At 40.8% G+C, this 27,258-nt stretch overlaps 1 protein-coding gene and 2 pseudogenes across 2 annotated transcripts in view; 1 reads left to right on the top strand and 2 right to left on the bottom strand.

The window, feature by feature from the left end:
• Positions 1-1,246: 1,246 nt before the first annotated feature.
• DNAJC1 (DnaJ heat shock protein family (Hsp40) member C1) overlaps positions 1,247-27,258 on the bottom strand; it is a 263,953-nt gene continuing 237,941 nt past the window's right edge. The window contains exons 10-12 of one of the 2 annotated variants that reach the window (XM_053654764.1): positions 6,199-6,247; positions 4,352-4,815; positions 1,247-1,823 (exon numbers count right to left, since the gene is read on the bottom strand). In XM_053654764.1, the coding sequence (XP_053510739.1) occupies positions 1,755-1,823; positions 4,352-4,815; positions 6,199-6,247 (582 nt within the window). In that variant the 3' untranslated portion in view covers positions 1,247-1,754. Of the gene's footprint in view, positions 1,824-4,351; positions 4,816-5,714; positions 5,920-6,198; positions 6,248-27,258 lie in introns of those variants that run through there. The other variant, XM_053654765.1, reaches the window with a different exon arrangement.
• LOC119050883 (60S ribosomal protein L7-like) lies at positions 21,369-21,997 on the top strand (annotated as a pseudogene).
• On the bottom strand, positions 24,282-26,930 carry LOC119050886 (60S ribosomal protein L37a-like; annotated as a pseudogene).

Below are 27,258 nucleotides of genomic sequence, written 5' to 3' on the forward strand. Positions count from 1 at the left end.
CCGTGGCTGCAGTGGGTGTGCAGGGACCTCATAGCCTCACTGGCTCTGGAAGAAAGTTCTAAGGGGTGAAGCTGCTGGCTCTGGTGCCATCCCTGCAACTGGATTAGCTCTGGTTTATTTATTAGGAAGAGGGTGTGAGTACAGCTGGGACGAAGGCTACGTTACGACTCTGTCCATGCCTTCTCCTCCTGCCCCTCCCACCAGCCAGGCCGCTGACCTGGGGGACAGTGCTGACCTGTGGGCCAGGCAGGCTCTTCGTCCCGACTGGGATGAAGAGGCAGCACGTTCCCCACAATGTCCCACACAGGGGGCTGCACTGGAGGTGGTGTCTCAGGAAGGGGCTCGGGCTCCTCTGGGAGCGCGTGTCCCTCAGTGAAAGGTCCCAGGGCCAGCAGTGGAGTTAGGACACCACAGCCAAACTCCCCTCCGGGAAGCTCTAATCTGAGTTCAATACTTGGAGAAATATGACATCTTAGTAGATGTTATATCAAATCAGTTCCTTGAAGGGTGTGCTGCTGACCTGAATGGTTAATTTAGGCAGCAAACCATTTCCCATCCTTCAGCAAATGACAGAAGATGTAAACAGCGATACTCAGCTTGATGGTGATGGTTCAAACCCACACAACAAGGAAGAGCTCAATCAAAGATAGCTGCACAGAGGGGTGATTTTTTTAAACTTAGGGACTGAAAAGTAGAACCCAATTTCGTAAGTTCCTAAAAAATTTTGGAAATTCTATCAGTTGAGAACAGATCTCTATCCACCCCAAACTTAGAGGTTACAACCTTATGTCCTCATTCATTTAAACCTATTTTTCCCCCCAGATGTATATGCCCAAGAAAGCCTCTCACTGTTTCCAGCCAGCTTGCTCAGTACCAAGCTGGATTTTTCTCCCCTGGCACCTGAACTCTGCTACCAGTAAATTCATTTGCTGTATGTTCTTTGGTCAAAGAAACACATTTTAAAATTCTTACACATTAGTTTGCTCATATGTTCCTTCAAAATCATACATTTGACTGACTGTTAGAAAGCACTGTTCAGCCCTAACTGGCACGGCTCAGCTGGCTGGAGCACTGCCCCACGGCTGAAAGGGCTGTGTGCTCAATTCCCGGTCAGGGCACGTGTCCGAGTGTACATATGCAACCAATTGATACTCCCTGTCATGCTGATGTTTGTTTGTTTAAATTTTATTTACTTTTTTCCGAGGGGGAAGGAGGGAGGGAGAGAGTGAGAGAAACATTAATGTGTGAGAGAAACATGGATTGGTCGCCTCTGGCTTGCCCCCACCGAGTGGCCTGGCCCACAGCCCAGCATGAGCCCTGCCTGGGGACAGAACCATGCTGGTCCGCAGGCCAGTGCCCAGTCACTGCGCTGCACCAGCCAGGGCTCACATCAGCGTTTCTTTCTCCTTTCCTCTCTTTCCAAAAGGCAATGAAAAAAGTCCTTAGGTGAGAATTTAAAAAATAACAAAAAATAAAGAGAAAGAAAGCACTATTAAGTTTGTTCCCCATGAAAGTAAACCTAGAAACTTTGTAGTAATGCGAGAATAGTCTGTAAAATACCCAAGTCCTTTTTTCTCCTTTAACTCAGTATTTGTTTAAACATTAGAGCACAACATTTATTTTTGATTTTTTTAAAATTTTTTACTAAGGCACATGACGTATAGAAATACTGAGGTACAAAATGCAAATTTCTGCATAAGAGTTTTAAAATAATCATTTCGGAAAATGAAGGTGAATGTCATCTTCCAGAATATTCAACTTTGAGCTTGCTTTTTCTTTTGGACCAGTTCAACCAACAACTTGTATCTAGCGATACAGTCTTCCTGTAGGATGATAAAAAAAAAAAGGTGAAAACAATTACTTCCACAGAGCAGAATGACCTTCTTGGGGTAAGCCTATGGGACCTGCTTGGTGGCTGTGCCCATTGATATAACTAGGCCGTCTCATGTCCATCCACTTTGCACGGAACCTGCCCCAAGTTTCCTGCATGAGCCCAGTTAGTCAGACAGACGAGGCTGACAGGTTCAAGGAGGTGAGCTGAACTCCGAGCCCAAGGTGTGGTATTAACTGCTGGGGTGACGGGCCACTGGCAGCTGTCTATGAGGCTTTTTATCTTCATGACTATGACATTCAATTTGCTAACTATAATGATCCATTTTAACATTTTACTATTTCATCACAACATGTCACTTCAGAGAAACAAAAAAATCTAGGCCAGGTACCTATACTATTATTCTCCTTTGAGTTTGCCTCTTGCAAAGGGCTGCTGGGACCTTCCTGGGGCCGTCCGCCAGCCCACAGCACACTGACAGGGAGTACGCCCAATGTCTTCTGCTCATCCCAGCCCCACCCTGCTCTTCCTGCCTGTCAGGTACAGAACTACAAGCTTCAGATCCTAGCTTCCTGCAGCTGTCACCCCCTGGGGTGGGACCTCATGACTGAAGGGGAGATGGGGGGTGCTTGGGAAGGGCCTCATGACTCCCCTATTATCATAAGGTATTTTCAAAAATCCATTTGTTTTTGTTCAAAAAATACTCTCCCCAGTGGCACTGTCAGCCTTCACTGACTTACAGTCTAGTGCAAGCTGATTTGTGCTCCATGGAGAAGACATTATCAGCTGCCTGGGACAGAACGGGTATTTATTCTCTTCCTAGGATTTTAGGTGCTTAGAGTAGTGAGAGGATCTTACATGCCTATATCTGCATCCCCAAAGATGCCTTGCCCAGGGTCTTTAAAACTATCAATCTTTTCTCGATACTTTGCTTCCTGTGGTCCTGCCTAGCACATGACATCGAGTGTGGCCAGCTCAGCACCTCACCTGGAAGACAGCGTGGGCCCTGAGCCCCTGAGCGGCGGGCCTGCCACTGAGCCCTGTTCACTTGCACTTCAGGCAGAGCCTCCTCGTTTTGGCCCAGAATTTCCAGTGGCTCTCAGGCCACTTGCAGGGAGCCACTCCACAGCAGGTGAGCCCCCAGGCAACCTTTTCTGGGCTTGGTTCTAACTCCAAGGCTTACAGGGAACTTTTGCAGGACAGTACAGAGCTGCTCCTTTCTGGTTGAAACAGGAAGTTTTCCAAACCCCGAGGCAATCAGTTGCTGAGTGTTCTAAGGAATCAGGTTCCACTTCCTTTCAAACAATGTGGATTCATCACATATGCAAATGGCTGTGTCCTGACAGATGCTAGAGAAATTCAGGAAAATAATGACTTCTGGCAAACCAGTTGGAGAGGCAGGGGAATCTGTGTTTCTCAAATAGATCAACTGCTAATGGTTTTATTTTTCTCCCCGGGAATTCTTGACTTCCTCATTTTCAAGTGGGTAATAGATAACTAGACCCATACACTTGGGGACATTCATGGCCACAAGCTAGGCTGTCCAACATCGAATTTCAATTAAAAAAAATAAGAATGTAAATGAATATCAATGTGCCCAGAGGCTACTGAGTGATAGGCACAGAAGGCAGAAGAGATTGGTTCTTTTGATTTCTCAGTGTTCCTGGTGCCTCGGAGAAGGGCACGGCTATGGGGAAAGAGGCCCTGGAGACCGAGTGTCAGGAAAGGGGCAAGTTGGAAACAGCCCACTGTGCAGCGCCGTAGCTCCACACTGGCCGGGCCGAAGGCAGAGGCCAGAGGAGGGGCTGTCTTGTCACAGGGACGCCTACCTTCCTGCCTGTTTGAGTTTTTATTTGAGAACTATCTATAGATATATTTAAGCAGGTACTAAGAGCTGTAAACAGGGGGAAAAGTCTATTATAGAAATTCAAGGCTGTAGAGGGTAGGCTGAATGCTAAATGTTATTCTCACATAGACCCCACATACAAATATGCCTCGGGGTCTCTGGTCTACCCTGTGTTGGGGCCGAGTCCAGAGTCCTGCTGCAGAGCTGGTGATCACATGCACCACCGGCCACACACATCCCTGTGCCTGAGGGGGCTTGTGATTTTGAGAAACCTTCTCCTTACTCGGGTAAGAGGGACGGCACAGCGACCAGGACATGGCCAGGCCCCTGGGGCTTCTCTCAAACTGCTGCCTGAGCAGAGCAAATGCTCCAGAGGCTGGCAGGGTGGTTGAGGGTGAAGTTTATATTCTATGGATGGAATTTTTCTCTGAGAAAAACTACCTGGTCTGCATAATGACCCAACTTAAACTGCTGACCTCATTTATACACACAATCAATCGAGTGCACAGATTTCCCACGCTTTGAGGGGGATACGCCAGACGATGACTTGTAAACAAGAGCTCATGCGAAATAGGTGGAGAGAGGGTATGAATAAGGCAGAAAACCTGGCTGCAGCCACCTCAGTGGAATCTAAAACCAGTGCAGAGGCCCTGTCCTCTCCCCGCCTCACCCACCTTACTCTTAGACGGGACACATTTGGCTATTTTGTCCCAGCGGTCAGAGGATCCTTTTGGGTATTGCTGTAATGCTAATTCCAGAAGTTTCTGTTGGTTCTGAGTCCATGGCTCCTCTGTAGCACGACTTCTCTCTTTCTTCTGGCTCTCCTCATCACTCGATGCATTTTGTTCCGATATATCGAAGTCCTTCTGCCTCTTCCCACGGAGCTTCTCCACTGGTTCTGCTTTGGCTGCCACCTCGGGCAGCCGGGACGGCCTCCGTCTCCTTGGCTGGCTTTCCAGGACCGTGGCTTCCGGTTCCTCTTCCTCCTCTTGTTCATCGCTGTCCTCCCGCTCTCCACCCCCCACGGCCTGTGCACCAGCTTCCCGCTGGGTGATGATGTCATCGGGCAAGGCCACGGTGGTCTTGAGGGGCCTGGAATTCTGAGCTGTCGACTTCAGTTCAGAGAGTCTAACCATTCCTGTGGGAAAGGGCACATCACACAGATGAAAGGGCTGGGTCAGGTCAGGTGACAAGAGTGACAACAGCTGCCTCCCACCTAGCAGACAGTGTCCTATGCATTTTGCATGTATGATTTTACTTAATTGTCACATTACTCTAGGATAGGTATCATTATCCTAATTTTACTAATGAGGGAAGTGAGTCCCGGAAAGCAGCAGAGATGAGGGGGATCTGAACCCAGTTCTGCCTGATCCCAAGTCTGTGCCTTCCCACAGAGCCGAGGGTGTATACAGAACCGGCTGTGATGAAAGAATGCAAAGATCTCTCTGAGAAGAAATAACCTGTTCCTTTTTAGGTAAGGAAGTTTGTTCTTCACAATCCAGAGTTGTGAATGATCCATTAGCATAACTAAAAAGAGTCCCTCAGACCTGACACCACTCACCATCTGCAGGTGACGACCACTGCTTGTGGGGTCTGCTCCCTGCCCAGAGCTGCTTCCGCTGCCACTGTGACTCCTGCGCATTCACGTCACCTGGATGGCCAGCGGGCAAGCCAAGGCCGACTCCCAGCCATGGCCGTCATCCCAGAGACACCCTTAAATACTGAACTACACAGTTCCTGTTCTCGTCATACCTTCACCCCGTCCGCCAGTGCCCTAGTAAAGTCGCTCCTCCACGCTGCCTTTTCAGAATACATTTTGGGAGAGTGTCTGGGAGGTCAGCTTCTTATATACAACATCTCACTGCCTATTTCTGCCTCCATGCCGAGACAAATAATTTTATTGGTAGAAAACAGACCTGGCAACGCCCTCTTTCCTAAAGCCTGCAGGACCCCCTCCTAGGGATGACCCTCTGGAGATCTCTGGGTCTGGGGCCTGTATTTAGGGTAAGTTGGAAGGTTTAGGAGGCAATTTATTACCTCCTGGTTCCAGGCAAACAGTACGGGGACTCGAACAAAATTCCAGTTAGTCTTGGAGGAAGCAGGTTTGGAGAAACGCAGATTCTTGGGAAGGCTGCTTGTTGTCTCTTCTGGGGGAGAGTGTGGGGTGACGTGGCGGGTGCAGGAAAACCGCACACGGTGCATTTGTGCGGTGTGTGGACGGGCTTTTCCCTGCGCCCTCCACCTCACCAACACAAGAGAAGAATAACGTTTTTTATAGTTCTTTAAACTTATTACATACATCTTAGTACCCACTAAATGTTTAGGGCTAGATTGGCTTCTCAGTGCCTTTGACAGGTTTAACTGTACATCACTAGAGGTGTAATTTGACACCTTTTAGAGGTTTAACTGTACAGTTCCTTGGGCAAAGCTATTGCACCATCATATTTAAAGAAGTTGTTATAAAAGGGACTTATTTTGAAGAAACTGCTTTGGATTACTGGAGTTAATGGTGCTAACTCACCTGGCGAGCAGGTCACCGAATCTTTCAGTTGTTTGGCTTTAGTTGTCACCTGGTCCAAAATATAAAAGCAAAGAAAGAAAATCTTACTTTCCACGTACCACCAACAGGTCTAGTGACCTATTTTGTATAAAGTCTTGGTTCCCAGCTCTCACACACGGAGGAACCTTGAGCAATTTCCAATCCTTCCTCTGTCTCAGGTATTACCTTCTGTAGCATGTAGATGTGATAGTAACACCATTAGTCTGTCGGATGTTTTAGGTTTGAAATAAGCTCTTAGCAAGATACCTGGCAGATATTAAAGGCTCAGTAAATATTATCTATTATAATTGACATGGACCATTTGTTTTCTACTTCAAAGAGCAGAATCAGAGTAAATGCTTAAAGCCACTTAGAAGCACACCTCACTGTTAGTCCCTGCTTTCCTCTCTCCAATGACCTTGCTTCCTATGTTAATGAAACAAAAAACTGAAATTATCCAACATGAGCTTCTGATTTCCAACCTTTCACACTCAAAATTTGACTGTATCAACATATAGCCTTCCCTTCTCTCATTCCAATTCAAAGAAGAAGGAAGAAATCTTCCTTCCTCTCAAATCCTCACAGAACCACACTGCATTAACTTCCTTTGCTTTCATGTTGAACTTCTCCCTGTCAGTCAGATATGCACCATAAACCTTCAGACTTAGCTCAGGTGCCCTCTACTCCATAAGGCTGTCCTCACGGGCTCTCCTCCAGCTGGCCGTCAGAACAGTCCTAGTTTTCCTTCTCTGAACGTTCCTTCGCTGGCCCCTCCCATATCCTCCTGCCTCTTGTCCTCCAATATAATATTCCTCAACATTCTGTCCTTGCTATTCATGGATTCTTCTCATTTTTCTCCTTTGGTATCACATACCATCTGTTCAATAACATCTAGACAAGAAATGATTAGCCTGTATCTCCGGTCCTTACCTTTGCCTGGGAGTACCAGGCTGACAGAAGTTGACTATGTAACACAGTAGGTCATCAGATCTGAAAAGGACTTCATTTTTGTAACAGTAAGTTTACTGTGTACCAGACATTGTGCTAAGCGAGATACCTGTGTACATAAACATTCCTCACAGCAGCTGCATTAGGTGGGTATATAATTATTATCCTCATTTTACGTAATATGAGGCAAGTCAGGCCCCAAAACCTTTGCCTTCAATCTCTATATGCTGCCTTTCAAACCCAAATTTCTAACTTTATGGATGAAGAAAGAGGCTGAGCGCTCTGTCCGCTATACTTCATGGTTCTCCTTTAACTGTCAATAGTCTTATTTGGGGGTCTCCTAGCTCCGCAAACTACACAAATCCCACACTACACTCAACTTCTGGTTTTCCTTCCTTCCTTTTTTTTGGCTTTTGAACTTGTATACAAGTTCATTTGAGCCAAACCGACAACACATGCTGAGGAGCAAGATCTAAATGCAGAATAACAGCTATACAATTTTTAAAAAATTGAAATTAAAAAAAAAACTTAATTACAGGTGACATACACCCTAATGATTAGACACTACACCTAAATATGTGCTCATCTTGATAAATCTTGCACCCATCTGACATACATATTATTGACTCTATTCCCTACATCCCATGACTGTTCTGCAACAACCAATTTGTAGTTCTCAGTCCCGCCACCTTTCTTACCCATCCCCCTACCCCCTTCCCATCTGGCAACTGTCAAAATGTTCCCTGTACGAGTCTGTTTCTGGTCTGCTTGGTTCATTTATTTTGTGATTCAGATTCAATTGTCGATAAGTATTTACTGCCATTTTATTGTTCATGTATTTTATATTTTATCTTTTGTTTTTCTTCTTTTTAAAGAAACCCTTAACATTTCATATAATACTGGTTTGGTGGTGATGAAAACCTTTAGCTTTTTCTTGTCTGGGAAGCTCTTTATCTGTTCTTTCATTGTAAATGATAGCTTTTCTGTACAGTAGCTATCCTTGGTAGTGCAAGGATGGTAGTGCATCCTTGTTTTTCATCATTTTAAATATTTTTTTGCCAATCCATTCTGGCCTGCAAAGTTTCTGTTGAGAAGTGAGCTGACAGTCATTTGGGAGCTCCCTTGTAGGTAAGTAGATGCTTTTCTCTCGCTGCTTTTAAGATTCTTTGCCTTTAAAGTATTACAATTTATTTTTTTAACTTATTTTTAGAGAGGAGAAGGGAGGGAGAAAGAGGGAGAGAAACATCAATGTGTGGTTGCCTCTCATGTGTCCCCTACTGGGGACCTGGCCTACAACCCAGGCACATGCCCTGACTGGGAATTGAACCAGCAACCCTTTGGTTCACAGGGCGGCACTCAATCCAGTGAGCCACACCAGCTAGGGCTAAATTTTTACAATTTAATTATGATGTGTCTTGGTGTGGACCTGTATAGGTTCATCTTCTTTGGGACTCTCTGTACTTCCTGGACTTGTATGGCTATTTCCTTCACCAGGTTAGGGAAGTTTTCTGTCATTATTTTCTCAAATAGTTTTTTTGATTTCATGTGCTCGCTCTCTTCTCCTTCCAGCACCCCCAGGATGTGAATGTTGGTACACTCGAAGTTGTCCCACAGGATCCCTACACTATCTTCATGTTTTTGGATTTTTACTTTTTGCTCTTTTGATTGGGTATTTTTTTGCTCCCTTATATTCCAAATTGCTGACTTGATTCTAGCGTCATCTACTTTACTACTGATTCCCTATAAATTATTCCTCATTTCAGTTAGTGTATCCTTCATTTCTGACTAATCCTATTTTATGCTGTTAGAACTCTAAGTTCACTTAGCATCCTTGTAAACCGTGTTTTGAACCCTGCATCTGGTAGATTGCTTGTCTACATTTTTTTTTTCTGGCATTTTGTTCTGTTTTTTCATTCGGGACATGTTTCTACGTCTCCTCATTTTGGCTGCCTCTGTTTGTTTCTATGTATCAGGTAGAGCTGCTATGTGTCTTGGGAGACTTGGTAGCATGGCCTAATGCAGTAGGTGTTCTGCAGGGCCCAGTGGCACAGCCTCCCTGATCACCCACACTGGGCACTGGAGGTGCACACCTCTGTGCAGGCTGTGTACACCCTTCTCTTGTCGTTGAGCCTCGATTGCTGTTGACACGTCAATGCGAGGAATTTAACACCAGGCAGATCAGACTGCATATAATGGGATCGTGATTTTTTATTGTGACAATCTCTATCTTTTGATTGAATTGTTTAATCCTTCCATATATGGTGTATGTCTGGAAAAAGTCCAGCCATTTTATATTATGAGAATGGTTTGTGCAACATTGATGTAGCCTGGCAGCCAAGGAGAATGGACTGGAATGTGCATGAATGAACAATGATGACTTCACTGTACTAGTCAGTGGGGTGGAGCACTACAAGCTGATCTGGGGATTCCAAAAACTACTGTGTCCAAGATGCTGATGTAGGATCTTGATATGAAATGTGTGATGGCAAAATCTGTTCTGTGGCTTCTCCTACCAGAGCAGAAGGAATAGTGTGCTTTAGCTGCTAATGACTTGATTCAAACTGCTACCAGTGAACCAGATTTCCTCATTGGAGATGAATCGTGGGTCTGTGGCTATGATCCAGAAACAAAGGCCCAGTCTGCCCAATGGAAGTCATCTGTCTCCACGCCCAAAAATGGCACAGCAAAATCGCAGCAAGATCCAAGACCATGTTAAATGTGTGTGTGTTTTAAGATTTTATTATTTATCTTTAGAGAGGAAGGGAAGGAGAGAGGGAGAGAATATCAATGTATGGTTGTCTCTTGTGGGTCCCCTGCTGGGACCTGGCCTGCAACCCAGGCATGTGCCCTGACTGGGAATCGAACTGCGATCCTCTGGTTTGCAGGCCCGTGCTCAATTCACTCAGCTACACCAGCCAGGGCTAACTGTCTTTTTTTAAACTGGGAAGGTGATGTCAGTCACAAATACATCTCTCCAAGCCAAACAATTAATAAGGAGTACTACTTCAATGTTCTTCATCAGCTGACAGATACAATATGACAAAAAACAGCCACAGCTGTGGGCAACTGGTGATTGGCAGCTTCATCACTACAATGTACCTTCTCAAGCATCACATCTCAAGCAGTTTTTTTTTTGCAAAACACCAGGTGACTCAGTCCTTCTACAGTCCAGATTTGGCACCCTGAGATTTCTGGCTTTTCCCCAAAACTAAAATCACCTTCGAAAGGAAAGAAATTTCAGACCATTGATGAGATTCAGGAAAATATGACATGGCAGGTGATGGCAATTCCAACAAAGGATTTTGCAGTGTTTTGAACAGTGAAAGAGACACTGGGAGACTGTGTGATGTCCCAAGGTGCCTACTTTGAAGGGGCCTGAGGCATCACTGTCCTATGTACAATGTTTCTTGTGTCTTGTATCTTCTTTAATCTGTGTTTCTATTTTTCATATTATAGGACAGGCTGGATACTTTCTGGACAGCATTTTATTACTGATATAGTTGGAATTATTTCTCTTATTTTTTTCAGTTTCTCTATGTCTCCATTACTGCTTTCTTTGGCATAAGTGAATACTTCCTAATGTAGCATTTAATGATTTTTTAGTACACTTTAAAAATTTATTTTTTAATAACAGTTTACAGTCAATATTATTTTGTATTAGTTTCATTGAGAATACTTTTATGAGCTTATTTTAGGGATTGCTTTGGGGTTTACCACATACATCTTAACTTACGAGAATTGATTAGCTTCAGATTTATATTCGCTTTATTCCAGTGATATACAGAAACATTCCACCTATATAGTTCTATCTACTTTGTATTATTATTATACATATTATCTTCATATATATTATAGGCCCAACAATATATTACATATCTTATTTTATACTTTTTAAATCAGTTAAGTGAAGAAAATGTGTTTATATTGTCCTTTTTAATTACCTAATTGCATTTATGGGTATCCTTCATTTTTCATGTGGATTCAAATAATCATCTGGGGTCATTTGGTTTTAGACAGCAGAACTTTTGTTTTTGTTCACCTTTAGAAGCTTTTATTTTACATTTTTTTTTGAAAAATGGCTTTGAATATGTTATTCATTGATTATGAATATGTTATTCCATTGATTTCTGGAGTCCATGGTTTCTGCTGTTAATTTTATTGTGGGGCCCTTGTACAGGATAAGTCATTTTCCTCTTGCTGTTTTCAAGAGTTTCTCCTTGTTTTTGACTCTTAGCATTTTAAAAATTATGATGTATCTTTTGTGCATATCTTTGAATTTATGTTACTCTGAATTCACCAAGCTTCTTGGTTGTGTAAATTAGTGGTTTTCAAAAAATTTGGGAAGTTTTCACCCATGGTTCCTTTGGATATTTACTTTTCTCCTTTTTTCACTCTTCTCTCCTTTTAGAACTCCCATCATGTGTATGTTGGGGTGCTTAATGGTGCCTCATGTTTCTTTAAGGCTCATGTTTCTCTTCATTCTTTTTCTTCTCTGTATTCAGTTGATATCTCTATTGGCCTATATTCAAGTGCACTAATTCTTTCCTTTGCCAGTTCAAACCTACTGTGGAGCCTTTGTAGTAAATTTTTTATTTTAGTTTTTGTGCTTTACAGTCCAGAATTTTCATTTGGTTCTTTTCTTAAATTTATTTTTAGAGAGAGAGCAAGGGAGAAAGGAGAAACATCAATTTGTTGTTCCACTTATCTGTGCACTCACTGTTTGATTCTTGTATGTGCCCTGCCCGGGTATCAAACCCATAACTTTGGTGTATCAGGACAATGCTCCAACCAACTGAGCTACTCTGCTAGGGCTATTTGGTTCTTTTTAGTAATTCTACATTTCTTGTTAATATTCTCTATATGATGCAACACTGTCATCCTACCTTCCATTATATACGGCAGCAATTCTGGTTCCTCTCTTCATGCCCACTACCCCAGAGTAGATTTGTTACTGTTACTTTCATGTTGACTTGTTTAGTGGATGGCTGCATTATTTTAGCCAGCCATCCTATTCCCCTTTGTCTGCCACAGTTTTAAGCTTCTGATGCTGCTTCTCAGTGAACAGCAGGTATGAATATATATATATCCAGTCTTCTTGGAATAATAGTGTTACTTGTAGGGCTCTCTTCCTTTCTTTACCTGACCACACTGAGCTGTTAAACATCACCAGTGATAAAGGAAATGCAAATCAAAACCACAAGGAGATACCACCCCACACCTTTTAGAATGGTTATTTAAAAAATTTTTTTTTAATTTTATTTATCTTTAGAGGGGAAGGGAAGGAGAGAAATATCAATGTATGGTTGGCTCTCATGCGTCCCCTGCTGAGAACTGGCCTGCAACCCAGGCATGTGCCCTGACTGGGAATCGAACCATGATCTTTTGGTTCATAGGCCCACACTCAATCCACCGAGCTACACCAGCCAGGGCTAGAATGGTTATTATCAATAAGACAAGAAATAACAAGTGTTGGTGAGGGTGGAGAAAAGGGAGCCCTAGCATGCCGATGGTGGAAATGTAAATTGGTGCAGCTGCTATGGAAGACAGTACAGAGGTTGCTCAAAAAATGAAGACTAGAGCTACCACCATATGACCCAGCAACCCCTCTTCTGGTTATCTTCTCCCAAATACGAAGACACATATTTGTAAAGACATATGTACCCCCTTGTTCACTGCAGCCTTATTTACAGTAGCCACAACATGAAAACAACTACAGGTCCTTCGATGGATGACTGGATAAAGAAAAAGTGAGATAGATCATATTTATAAATACTATGCAGCCACTGAAAACTATTAAATATTGTTATTTGTGAGAACATGGATGGATCTTTAGAGCATCATGCTACATGAAGTGAGTCAATGGGAAAAGGGCAGGAACCACATACGGAATACAAAACATTCATATGTTGAATATAAAACAGCAAGAACAAACTCACTCACAGACACAGACAACTGTATGGTGGTGACCAGAGAGGGGTGCTGGTAGGGGCGGTGGGTAGAATGAAGAAGGTAAGGGAATCAAGTATATGGTAACAGGAGGAGACTAGACTTTGGGTGGTGAGCATACAATAAAGTGTACAGGTCTTGTATTATAAAATTGTACACCGGAAACTTATATAATGGTATTAACCAGTTACCTCAATAAATTTAATTTAAAAATACACTAATTGCTAGCTGATACTCTATTATTTGCCAAATACCCTGGGCTGCAAATTGCTCTACGAACTAATCCAATCAAACTGTGGCTCTTTTAAAGAAATGGTTTCTGAGGTCAGTGTTTGATATTTGTTCTGATCTGAAGGCTCCTCCAGAGAACTTAACTACCCATGAGTTGGTTTGAGATCACCTGCTTGGTGACTGTACTGATAAAACATTCTGAATAGTATGTGTCACATTCTGGCCTGTCTACTACATACAATGGAGAGCTGCTACAATGTGGGGCCTTCAGATCCTCAGTGTCAAACAGTGAAACCCAATGGGCTGCCACTACACTTACCTTTTAGCCATATTTTTCTCCCACTTAAAGGTAACTTAAAACTTATTAGAAAGAAACAGAGCAAAGCTGGTCAATCTTCTACTTCTATGTGGCCCAACAATTGCTTTGATCATCTAGCGTGTTTGCCAAGTCCACATCTCCCGGTGCTACAATCTGGTGGCACAACAACGAGAACTGCAACTGATTATTTGTTTTTGATTTTCTCTTCTTTTCACCAGTATTTTTCTTGGGGGAGGCATGTACATGGCGATGATGGCAAAATATTTCTCTTGGGGGCAAGTTTGGCATCTTTAGCAAATCATTTGTGATTCAGAGCAGATTAAGAATTTTCCAAATAAGCAATGGTCTGTAGAAGCTCAATGGCAGGGTGTCTCTGAGTGTAATATTTGGGAAAGGAAAATCAGCATTCAGTGAGCATGGTCATCACCAAATTTATGTCTCTCCTATAGATCTAGATGACTTTGATTAGATGGGTGCCAATTTACTTTTAAAATGTTTAGTGTTATTTTTCTCACATATTCTAAAATAAAATTTTTAGTGACTTGTTCTATTTTTTTTATCACATGCAATTGCAGAAGATAACAGTCTCTGACTTAATGTAACTTCATGACAAGCTAAATTTGGAACTTTTTTCCTGGCGTTCTCTTCAAAGGCATGTATTCCTACATATGTCTCATAGCTGAGGCTTTTCTTCTTTAGTGTCTGAACAAATAACATCATGGGCTAGTTCTTCACCTACCATCTCTCCTCCAGCTGTGTAGTTGCCATGGCAATGGAGAGAGTGGGTGACCAGGGTTCTGCAAGCCCAAGAGTTAGAGCTTAGAAGCTACTTCAGGCATGGGATGCTGAGTCTAGAGCGCCCAGCCCTACCACACTACAAGTGTCTGGCTTAGCAGCATGTCCTCACATACATGAAGGATGCAGTGTGCCAGCTGCTACAAAATAAGGAAGATATTAGCTAATATGGCACTGCCATGTTCCTCAATGAACACTGGAACAGTGTATGCCAGGGAACTCCATTCTCTTTCCGAAACTCAGCTTCATCCAAACCACCCCTCAAAACAGGGCATCATTCTTACTGGCCTGTTAGAGATGCATCTGAACTGTGGGCAAAAATGGTGCTCTCAGAATACTGGCTGCCAAATGCCAAATGGGTACCCCTTTGGCACAAGTCTACAATATTTTCTAGAGAAACTGAAATAGCCCTAGAAAAAGTCCCTACAAATGTGTGACATTTAGGACCAGACCTCAACCTATTTGCTGTACCATGAAGCTCAATGTCAAAAAGCTCCATGCATTCAGATAACTAGTTTTCTTGGTCATCTCACTCTTAACACGAACAGACATATTCAAGGATCACCAGACATTTGGGGAAACTCTCTAACATGATGACCAGGAGCCAAGACAAAACAAACAGGATAGAAAGGGGGAACCTCAAAAGAAGCAGTGACAATACAAGGAGCAGAAGAAAACCTTAAGAAAGCTCTCATATCGTATTACATCTTTAGGAAAAAAAAGATATTGGGTCAATCAAGTAAGACTAATTTGCTATAAAAATAAAACCAAGAAAGAGTTCTTGGATATTCAAAATTTAACAAAAATAAAAAAATAGAAATTTAAAGCACAGTTGAGAAATTGCCCAGAAAAGACAAAGAAATAGAAAAAATAAGAGAAAAAAATATAAGAGAAGTACAGGCCCAGTCCAGGAATATAGCATCTTAAGAAAAAAAATTGGACTTCCAGAAAGAACAAAGGAACTAGAATGCCATAAGTTCTATACAGCAACACTAGAAGCTAAAAGCTAAAAACAATACAACAGTATTTTCAGAATTCTAAGAGGAAGTTATTTCCAACCTAGAATTCGATACCAAATCAGACTATCAATCAACTATTAGAATATAGATTTTCTAAATGGGTAAGAGCTTATATTTTAACTTCCATATAGCTTTTTCTCACAAAACTACTGGAATGATGTATTTCATCAAGAAATGTGAATGAGCCCTGGCTGGTATAGTTCAGTGGACTGAGTGTGGGCTGTGAACTAAAGGGTTGCTGGTTAGGTTCCCAGTCAGGGCACATGCCTGGGTTGCAGACCAGGTCCCCAGTAGAGGGCACATGAGAGGCAATCACACACTGATGTTTCTCTCCCTCTCTCCTTCCCTTCCCCTCTCTCTAAAAATAAATATCTTTTTAAAAATCAGCTTAAAAAAAGAAATGAGAATGAATCCAAGAAGATGAAATTATGGTATGCAGAAACAAGGGATCCAACACAGATGAGGGGTAAAAGAGAATTCTTAGGATGATAATGAAGGCTAGACCCGGGATGGCCATTTGTGCAGGAGAACTGGAAAGCAACTAATTCAGATTGGAGCAGCAGGACAGTAAGGTCCAGGAGGAGCATGTGCAAGAAAATTAAAAAATAGAACTGATCAAGCTAATGTATAAAATTGTTTAGTTGGACAATTAGAGATTAGTACTTCAGTTGAAGCAGTAGTAATTAATACTTAGAAACTCCAACCAAACCAAGAAGAGGTAGTTATTCCATGAAAAACAAAAGGTTGTAAGAAAGAAAATTTAATAATGATATTCCTTGTGGCTTAGCTGTAATATTTACATAGTCATAAAAATGTAAGTAGTAAACATTTTAGGTTAAAATTGGTACTGTATCTACACTGGAAAGAAGGGGGCGGGCTATAGGTGTGGTGGTGAAAAAATCATCTGTCATCCTCAACTAAGAGTCCAAAGATAATGTCTAAAATTTAGAAAATCGAGAAAGAGCAGCAGAAGCATATTATGAAAAATGAAAAAGGAACAAACATTACAGGTAGGAGCTAGGGCAGGTTGGAATAATGCTGGACCCACATGTGTGCTGACGTACACAGACTGCAGGATTGAGGGGAAATCTGTTTCATGTTCTGATTCAAAGCAGAAAACACTCTACAATCCTTTCTCTTAATACAATTAAGCCTTATTTTATCTTTAAAACTAATAGGGACCCTATGACTTTGTCTGGGATATATGAGTTAGAGTTAAGTGAATGAAAAAAATCTAAAGTTTTGTTCCTTCTAGTGAAAATGATGAAATTATCAGAATATTAAGTGAGAAAAACTGAAATTATATTTCATAGAGTTAGGACAAGTAGATAATTGCATGGTGGCACACTTCTACTCAATATACAAAAGTTTCCCAATTTTGTGAGCTCTATGAAGTGTACGCTCATGTACCTGGCATCCTCAGACAATGCAGGAAATAATTGTTTCAAATTCTGACCCGCTTGATGATATCATAAGTGTTACTCCTATAATACAAATTATGTAACTGTGAAGTACATTATTTCCATTCATCTATGTTCAATTTCGGCCAATTTTCTGTTTGAATTTAACCCTCATATTACCAACAACTACAGCAGGTTTCAAAAACAAGGTATTCTGTTACCTGACCATTCAATAAACCACCTGAAAAATGTTTCCAACTGGTACAAAGCAATGTTCATTTTTTAGTATTTCTTTAATGTCTTTAAAATTTTCTCTGGATTCTCTGCCTGTATAGAAAAATACAAGAATACTGTTTATCTTGACATTAAAAAAGATGGGCTTTCATTAACCTCCCAATTACCCCTATCAGTGGTTCAGATGGTCACTTACTAGATGAATGCACTTTTGCAGATAATAGTGTAGTTCTGCAGGAGTTGTTAGTCCACCAGGGAGATAGTTGAAAAACCCAACATAGTATATTCACCCATCTTCCTTTTTAAAAAGTACTTTACCAAAATTTTTAGCACAAGAAAGCAATTTGAAATTACATTAACAATTATTAGCATCTACTCAAGAGTCACCAGTCTATTGGCTTGCTGCCACTCTGATACACAAAAAGGTATGAAGGAATCCTAACTATAAAGTATGATGCTACTACCAGACCATAGACTAAAATGTGAGTCAAACCAGTTCCTTCATTAATAAAATTACCCCTAGTATTCAAAGTGCATAAGATTGTAACTAGTAAAGTCAATCTAGCTTTTAAAGCAGATACCATCATCTTGTTCCGATGAATGAGTACATAATACAAACTCGGTATATTAACAATGCATGACACTAAATAGGGTCCAGAAAAAAACATATAACAATGTTTTTTGTTTTGTTAAATGGGAGATAAATAGTAAAGATCTTTCATGTAATCTGCAAATACGCTTTCCTTGAATGAGTAACTAAAAAAGATGAGCAAATGTTCAGTAAGAGTTTAAACAGACCTTGAATATTTCTGCGATTCAAATATTCAAAGGGCAGAGGGGAAGGGAAATGCTTACAGAGATACTTGGGAATACAGCCACATTAATGGCCAGTTTCCTGGGACACTAAATACTTCGCTCTCCAACTTAACCCCTTTTGGCCAGCATGTCAAGAAACCAAATATTTCACTTTGAAGATATTATCTGATCACAGTATGCAAACAAATATGCTGCCTCACATGCCGGGTTAAAAATGAAGATTTTGTTAAACTAACAGGGCAATGTGGCTTTAATAAGAGTTGTAGGATCTGGGTTCCAGTCTCAGCCTGCCACTAACTCGCTTGTAGCCTTGACTAAATCCTTGCTGTCTTTCTAGAACTCCCATCTGCAATAAAAATGATTACTAGAGTGATTTACAATTGTGTGATGATTCATATTAAGAAAGTATTTGCATATAACCATCACATTCCGCCCCTTGACCACCCTGTGAAACTGCTAGCACCAGTAAAGAAACTGACATTCAAACTACTGGAGACCTGCAAGGTCACAAGGTCACACAGCCTATACATGGTAGAACTAGGAAAAACCAGACTTTTCTCCTAAATTGTGTTCTCATTTCACTTTTCTTCTTTGTCCATAAGACAAAAGATTTCATTAATTTCTTTTTAGTTTATTCTGTGATTCACTGGATGTGACATTAATGAAATCTTTTATTCCATATCAATTATCAAAGCTTTATCAAGTACTGACTCAGTGTGTTGCTGTACTGAGAACAGTGGCAGATGCATAGGTCTAGTGCGAGCCACCTCAAGGAGCTTCTGATCTGCTTATTTCCTTGCAAACTTACTCAAGGGATTTTAAATTATTTAGGACTAGGTTTCTAAGAAAGAAAATCACAGTTTATTGCTTTATGAAAAGTCTGTTACTTCTAAATCAATAATGGCTAAGGCAAAGAAAGAACAATCCAAAACGGGTATGTACCGACAGTTTGGGAGTTCGGCCTCACTTCTCAAGGACCATTCTGTACTACCTTACCTGAGCTACTAGCATTCACCCACTGTGGGGGGTTAGTAAAGATTCACCAAACCTTCTGTACTTCAGTTCCTCCAGTATGTGTGGGATAGATCTCTCAGTGGTATCTGTCACCCTATCGATGTGCAAAGGTTCAAAGAATTCAGCGGGCTAGAATGGGTATCTCATTCCTCTCTCCACTATTCTGTTTGCTCCACCTTAAGCTGTGTCCTCCGAAAAAAGACAACAGAGCCAGACAAAAGGAGGACAAGGGCTTCTGACAGGGGAACACAGGCAGGCAAAAATATTAATAGCTCTAGAATCCCTCTGAAATAAAGCTGTCTTTGTTGAAGGGATAATCTGGCAAGTGTTTCAAGCAGAGGTTAAATATTCCCAGTGCCCTCCTGGACATAGGTGTCAGCTGCTACCTGCCTTCAGAGGAAGGAGCAAGCTACTTTCCAGCACAAATGAAAGAATTTGGAGCATAGGTTGAGTGTTAATCTGGAAGAGAGAAAGTGAAGGAGAATGGAAGGCAGAGGAGGAGGGACAAAGCCAGAAGGGGGTACGGATAAAGGACAAAAGCACCTGGAGATGGCATGACCAACAGGGCATGAGGTCACTGTAAAGGCTGGTACAGATTTTTTAAGTTGCTTGTTAGTGGGTGTAGCTCCCTTCCCCCTAGAAAAACACTAGGAATGTTGTTCACAGTGTAAGCTTCAGGCTCCATTTAATCAAGATCCACTCCTGCTCATTAATGCTTTTTGTATGAGTGGATTCTTTCTGAGAAACTCAATGTAGTACTGTACAAAGAGGGCATACTAGGATGCAGGTATTTGAGGGAAGAAGAGTGAGCAAAAGCCCTGGTAATTCACCAAGATACTGGGGAGACGTTCAGACTTTCACAGGAAGTGGAATCATTAGTGGTCTCAGACAATTGGTCCTGGATCTCTGAGAGGCAAAGAGGGTCCTTCTGAAGTGTGGTTACAACAGTATGACAAGGAAAAGGGGAAAAAGCAATTCTAGAATGTAATTTAAGTGGTTTACTATGTAATTTCAGCCACAGCATCTAAAATTTGTCTGCTTCTAGACTTCCTACCTATATGAGTCTCCTGAAAATTCATTCCAAATCTAATGATGAGTTCTGTACCCACAGAGATATTAAACCATTATCATTTAGCAAGGTCACAGGATATAAGACTAATATACGAAGTCTATTGTCTTTCTATACATTATCAATGAACAATCTGAAAATGTAATTAAGAAACAATTCCAGCCCTGGCTGGTGTAGCTCAGTGGATTGAGCGCGGGCCTGCGAACCAGAGTATCGCGGTTCGATTCCCAGTCGGGGCACATGCCTGGGTTGCAGGCCAGGTCCCCACTGGGGGACACATGAGTGGCAACCACACATTGATGTTTCTTTCCCACTCTTTCTCCTTCCCTTCCCCTCTCTCTAAAAATAAATAAATAAAATATTAAATAAAAAAAAAAAGAAACAATTCCTTCACTATAGCCTCAAAAAGATTTAGATACTAAGAGTAAGTTTAAGAAAAAAGTTCCAGCCCTGGCTGGTGTAGCTCAGTGGATTGAGTGCAGGCCTGCGAACCAGACGATCGCGGTTCGATTCCCAGTCAGGGCACATTCGTGGGTTGCAGGCCAGTTCCCAGCAGGGGCCAGTTCCCAGCAAGGGGTGCACCAGAAGCAACCATACATTGATATTTCTCTCCCTCTCTCCTTCCCCTCCCCTCTAAAGGTAAATAAATAAAATTCTAAAAAAAAAAAAAAAAAAAGAAAGAAAAAAGTTCTAGACAATATACAAAACCCAAAAAACATTAGAGATAAGAATTAAGGAAGCTCTAAATAAATACAGAGACATTCCATGTTCATGGCTGTACACCTTCAAAATTATTGTGATAGAGAGATCCCCCAAATTGATCTAGGTATTTATGTGATCTCCATTCAAAAGGTCTTTTGTAGAAACTGATAAACTCATCCTAACATTTTTATGAAACTGCAAAGGATCCAGACAACCAAAATTAATTTGCGAAAGAACAAAGCTGGAAGGATTTGTACTGTCCAGTTTCAAAATTTACCACAAGGCTATAGTAATCTGGACAGTGTCATATTTTCAGGATAGGCATATAGATCAATAGAACAGAATTGAGGGTACATAAATAAACCTTTACATTATGGCCAATTGATTTTTGTTAAAAGTACCAAGACAATTCAATGGCAGAAAGAACAGCCTATTGACAAATGGTTTTAAGACAACTGGATATACATATGCAAAAAAAAAAAGAACTTGACCTTAACAAGAAAAAAAATCAGGTGTTGGTGAGGATATAGAGAAACCCTCATGGATTATGTGAGCACGTAAAATGGTACTGCTACTTTGAAAAACACTTTGGGCTCTTTTCCGCTGGAAGCATGGAGGGTGCATAAGAGAAGAAGAAGGTTCCTGCAGTGCCAGAAATCCTTAGGAAAAAGTGAAGGGATTTCATGAAGTTGAAGATCAAGCACCGGAGAAAGATGTTCACCCAAAAGGTTATTCGAAAGACAGGGAGGAAGCTTATCCATAAAAAAAGGTAAGCACTAACACAAGGCATTTAGGCAGATGTACAGAACTGACATTCAAATGGCTAGGATCACAAGAGCTGGCAACTCTTATGTACCTGTGGAACCCAAAGTGGCATTTGTCATCAGGACCAAAGGTATCAATGGTGTGAGCTCACAGGTCTGAAAGGTGCTGCAGCTTCTTGGCCTTCTCCAGCTTTTCAATGCCACCTTTGTTGAGCTCAACAAGGCTTCAATCAACATGCTGAGAATTGTGGAACCATATATTGCATGGGGGTACCCAAACCTGAAGTCAGTAAATGAACTGATCTGTAAGTGCTGTTATGGTAAAAATCAATAAAAAGTGAATTGCCCTGACAGAGAGCACACTGCTTGCTCGATCTCTTGGTAAATATGGTGTCATCTGCATGGAGGGTCTGGTTCATGAGATCTATGCTGCTGCAAAATGCTTCCCAGAAGCAAATGACTTCCTGTGGCCCTTCACATGATCTTCTCCACGAGGCAGAATGAGGAAAAAGCCCATTTTGTAGAAGGATGACTTAGGTATTCATTCTGGTTATTTTGTTATGTAGTTATTTAATAAAGAATAACTGCTTTAAAATTAAATAAAGTTTGGTAGCTTCTTAAGTTGAACATAGACTTATTGTATAATCTAGCAGTTCCACTTTTAGGAATATAATTAAGAGAAACACATACATTTATACAAAGAATTGCAATCTTAATATTCATTGTAGCATTACTCATAATAGCCAAAAAGTAGAAATAATCCAAATGACCAACTACTCTAGTACTTGGATAAAAGAAATTTGGTGTTATCCATACAACTGAATGATAAAAAGAAATGGCCCACTGATACATGCTACAACATGGATGAACTTCAAACACATTTTGCTGACTGGAAAAAGCCAGATGCAAATAATAAGTACTATACAATTCCATTTATATGTAATTTCCAGAGAAGACAAATATGTACAATACGAAACAGATCAGTGGTTGGCTGAGCTAGAAGAATGGGAGTGGGGAACGACTGTTTATTGGGTTGAGGAAAATTTGCATAATGAAAGTGTCTGAAACTGAATTGTGGAGATTTCATACTACAAATTTACTAAAAGTCATTTAATTATACACTAACAATGGGACGTTTTATGCTATGAAAAATATATCTTAGATTTTTTTAATATAAAGAGATTAACATGAGATCTACTCAATAAAATTTAAAATGTACTACCATATGGTATTTTTAACTCTAAGCACAAAATTGTACGACACTAGGGCTTGTTCATCTTGCATAACTGAAATTTTGTACTCTTTGAACAGCAGTTCTCCATCCTTACCTCTGCCTGCAGCTCTTGGCAACCACTATTTTACTTTCTGCTTCTATAATTTTGACTATTTGGGGCACCTCATGTAAGTGGAATGGTGGTAATTATGTCCTCCTGTAATTGGCTTATTTATCTTATGATCTCAAGGTTCATCCATGGTGTTGCATATTGCGTAACACCCTTCCTTTCATGGCTGAATAACACTCCATTAGACATGCATGTATACATATACACATGTTCATGTCATATTTCCATTATCCACTCACTGTCAATATACAAGTGGGGCGCATCTACCTCTTGACTACTGTGAATAATGCTGTAATGAACATGAGGATGCATGTATCTCTGAGAGATCCTGATTTCACTTCTTTCGGCTATATATCCAGAAGTGGGACTACTGGGTTATATGTAATTCTACTTTTAATTTTTTGAGGAATCTTCATATTACTTTCCATAATGACTAAGTCATTTTACATTCTTGCCAACAGTGTGCAAGGGTTCCAATTTCTCCACATCCTTGGCAACACCTGTCTTTTTTTTTTTTTGATAATGGCCATCCTGACAGGTGTGAGATGATATCTCACTGTGGTTTTGATTTGCATTTCCCTGATGACTATTGCTTTGAGCATCTTTTCATATACCTGTTGGCCATTTTCAATAATTATTTTTTTAGGGGGGGTGAGTTGTAGGAGTTCCTTATACAATATACTTTGGGTATGAATTCTTGGTTAGACATATGGTTTGCAAATATTTTCTCCCAATCCTTATGGTTACCTTTCATTTTGCTGACTCTTTCCTTTGCTGTGGCAGATGCTTTTTAGCTTGATATGTTCCTACTTGGTGGGTTTTTTGTTGTTGCTTATGTTTCTAGTGTCATATCAATAAAATCACCTCCCCAGATCAGTGTCATGAAGCTTTCCTTTTATTTCCTTCTAGGAGTTTTACAGTCTCAGGTGTTATAAAATTTTGAGTTAACTTTTTCTATAATACAAGATAAAAGTCCAGTAGCATTCTTTGGCATGTGGGTATCCAGTTTCCCAACATCACTTGTTGAAGAGACTGTCCTTCCCACACTGTGTATTTTTGGCACCCTTGTTAAAGATCAGTTGACTGTATGTGTGGATTTATTTCTGGGCTCTCTATTGTTTCATTGTCTCTATTTGTCTTCTTTATGGCAGTATAATACTGTTTTTATTACTGTAGCTTTGTAATATATTTTGAAATCAGGAAATGTCATGGCTCTAGTCTTTTCTTTCTTATATTGTTTTGGCTATTTAGCCTCCTTTATGGTTCCATATAAATTTTATAATTTTTTTATTTCTGTAAATTAATGAAGATTTTATAAATTTTAAAAGAATGAAGTAGGCCTATGTACTGACAAGGAAATAAATTAAAAGTAAAATGTTTAGTTTAAACCTTTAAACAGTTTTAAAAATCAAAGTACTATATATACATAGCTGAGAAAATAAAGAGGCAGTACACAAAAGGGCTTATGATGAAAAGCAATGTACCCCACACCTAGAGGTACTCATTATTATTCTGATGGTACTCATTATTCTTCTGATGGTTCACAGTTCTTCTGATGGTTACAAGTACTACATAAGATAACATGCTTTTAGTATATTATATCCTGAATCCATCCTCATTTTCCCACTTCTACCAATAACTGCTGGTCCAAACTACCATTGTCTTTTGCATGGACAAATAAAAGAGCCTCTTACTTGGCCTGTCTTTTTGCATCCACATTTTGCCTGCCACAGTGCCTTCTCCATAAAACAGTAGGAATGATTCTTTTAGATCTTGCATTCCTTTGCTCAAAATCTTCCAGTGCTTTCCATCTCACTCAGAATAAAATCCAAGATCTTTGCCTTGGCCAACAAGGTCCTATATGGTCTGTTCCTTCACTACCTTTGATGTCATATTCAATCTCCTCCTACGCACTCCTTGTCAGTCATATTGACCTCTTTGCTGAACTCTGCACATCTCCAGCATGCTCTTAACCTCAATGCCTTAGTAAGTGCTGTTTCTTCTATGTGTAATGCTCTTTCTCAAACTTGCTCCCTCACCTGCTTTGTGTCCCTGCTCAAATACTACCTCTTATAGAAGACCCTTTAGAACACTTTTTAAAACTGCAACTCCCTTCAGTTTCTAACCTCACAATCTTTTTCTTCATAGCATTTGTCCCTATCTACAGTTTTTCTTTCACTCCATGCACTCAGGTTCTCTCCATCATGCTTCTCCACCATCCCTTAGGACAACTGTTTTTGCCTGCATGGTTGCAGCTTAGTTGCAGTTGGTACTCCAGCTTAGTGGAAGATGAAAGTAAGGAAGAGCTCCTACAAACACACACTGCTTCAATTATGTTCTTCTGAAAAGAAATTAGTACCCTAGGCAAAGCAGAGCTTGGGGTGGGGGTGGAGGTGGTGGGCAGTGCTTGGAAGTACAGTGTTGCTGGGCAAATATGTACTTGACTACAAATCTAGTACTAGACAAGGGAGGGACGTATTTTGGTGAACAGCTTATCTTAGTTCCCCATAATCTGATTTTTAAAAATTGAAAAACAAGCAAGCAAGCAAAACAGAACCAGAGACATGGAAATAAAGAATAAATTGACAGTGACCAGAGGGGTGGGGGGAAGGGGACAATGGGGAAAAGAAGGGGAAAGGTCATCAAGGAACAGGTATAAAGGACACATGGACAAAGACAATGGGGTGGGGGGTTGGGTAGGGTAGAAAGTAATGGGGGGAAAATGGGACAACTGTAATTCCAGCAACAATTTTAAAAATCTATAAAATGTATAAAATATGAAAAGTCATTATGGCCCTGGCCACTGTGGCTCAGTTGGTTGGAGTGTCATCCAGTAAACCAAATGGTTGTGGGTTTGATTCCCAGTCAGGACACACACCTACATTGCTGGTTCAGTCCCCAGTTGTGGCATGTGAAAGGCAACTGATGGATGTTTCTCTCCCCCTCCTTTACCCTCTCTCTAAAGTCAATAAGCACATTTTTGGGTGAGGATTAGAAAAAAAAGACATTTTGTACAGTCTTATATAATTATGATTTGATCAGTATTATTTACCATGCAGACAAGTACTATGCTATAGCATTTCTTTCTTTCCTTCCTTCCTCCCTCTTTCATTCTTTCTTAAGTTAACCCATTTATTATAGGCTAGCAATGTTTCCGACTATGGAACTTCCACTGGCCTTTCAATTCCTTCAGTTTTCTGATGGCAGATTTTACGGTGAGGACAGAAGTGTGCTGTAGGTCCAGGCACCACCAGAGACTGTTTTCATGCAGAAGCCGCAGTGCCAGAGCCCCACAGCTTGTCTCCTCATCTTGGTTTTGCCACAGAAGGAGAAAGTGTACTTGGCATGCTGGCTGATCTCAATTTTTTTCACCATTTTGCAAAGGGAAGCCCTATACTGGGTGCCATATTTACCAACAATTTCGAACCTCTGGGTGCATTTAGCCACGTTGCCCAAACTAGGTCAGAACCCAAGAGGCATGATCACATTTCTCGTGCCATTCAAAGGAGAATGTTCTCACTCATATTCTTTTGCTTTATCACTCCATTTTTTAGTATGCTTAAATTTGGAATAAGACTTTTTTGGTATGGTTTTCTGTTGTTTGTAGAATTTCTAGTTGCCTTTTTCTCATATGCATAACTCTCTCCAAGTTCTTAACCATACCATCTAGTTTGGCTGTGTCCAACCTTTTGGCCTGTCTGGAACATGCATTAAATACACAAATACTAACAAAAACTGATGAGCAAAAAAAAAAAATGTTAATTGAACTTAAGATTTTGTGTTGGGCTGCACTCAAAACTATCCTGGCCTGCATGCAGCCTGCAGGTTGGACACCCCTGAGTCTCCCTGTCTCCCAGGGGTTGCTCTCTCATAGTCCTTCATTCTTGTATTCCAACACGGGCTTGTGCCCTAGGTCAGCTATGTCACTGTGGGGTCTTGGTGTTACTGTTCATTGGGCCGGACACATTATTCCTTGGTATCTATGTCATCTCCTTTTTTCACTTATTCCTCTTTTTTGTTGGAGTACAATCTCAGGAAACTTTCTAAGAAAGACTATGAGTCCTTGCCTCACGTATTTACCATCACACTTGGTCTGTTCAAAATTCAGAACCATTTCCCCTCAGAACTGTAAAGGCACTGTTCCTTCGTCTCCTAGAATCGAGGGTCACTAAGCAATCTGATGCCACTATAGTTTGCCTTTGGAGGTTTCTTCTCTCTAGAAGCTTTAAAGATCTAAGTAGTCTCTGTTCATACATTTTCCCAGCATCTTTCCCATGTACGCTACTTGGCTTTGGAAGGCTCTTACAAATTGTTCTCAGGTGTTCCCTCCTGGAAAACTTCACTGCATTATTATTGACTAATGTTCCTGCATCTGTTTTTTCTCTCTCTCATTGGAACTCTTTTAAACAGATTTAGACCTCTTGGACTGATTCCCTATATTT

Source organism: Artibeus jamaicensis, unplaced genomic scaffold, assembly GCF_021234435.1.
Source record: "Artibeus jamaicensis isolate MK-2021 breed Jamaican fruit bat unplaced genomic scaffold, CSHL_Jam_final contig_867, whole genome shotgun sequence".
NCBI classification, from domain to species: Eukaryota; Metazoa; Chordata; class Mammalia; order Chiroptera; family Phyllostomidae; genus Artibeus; species Artibeus jamaicensis.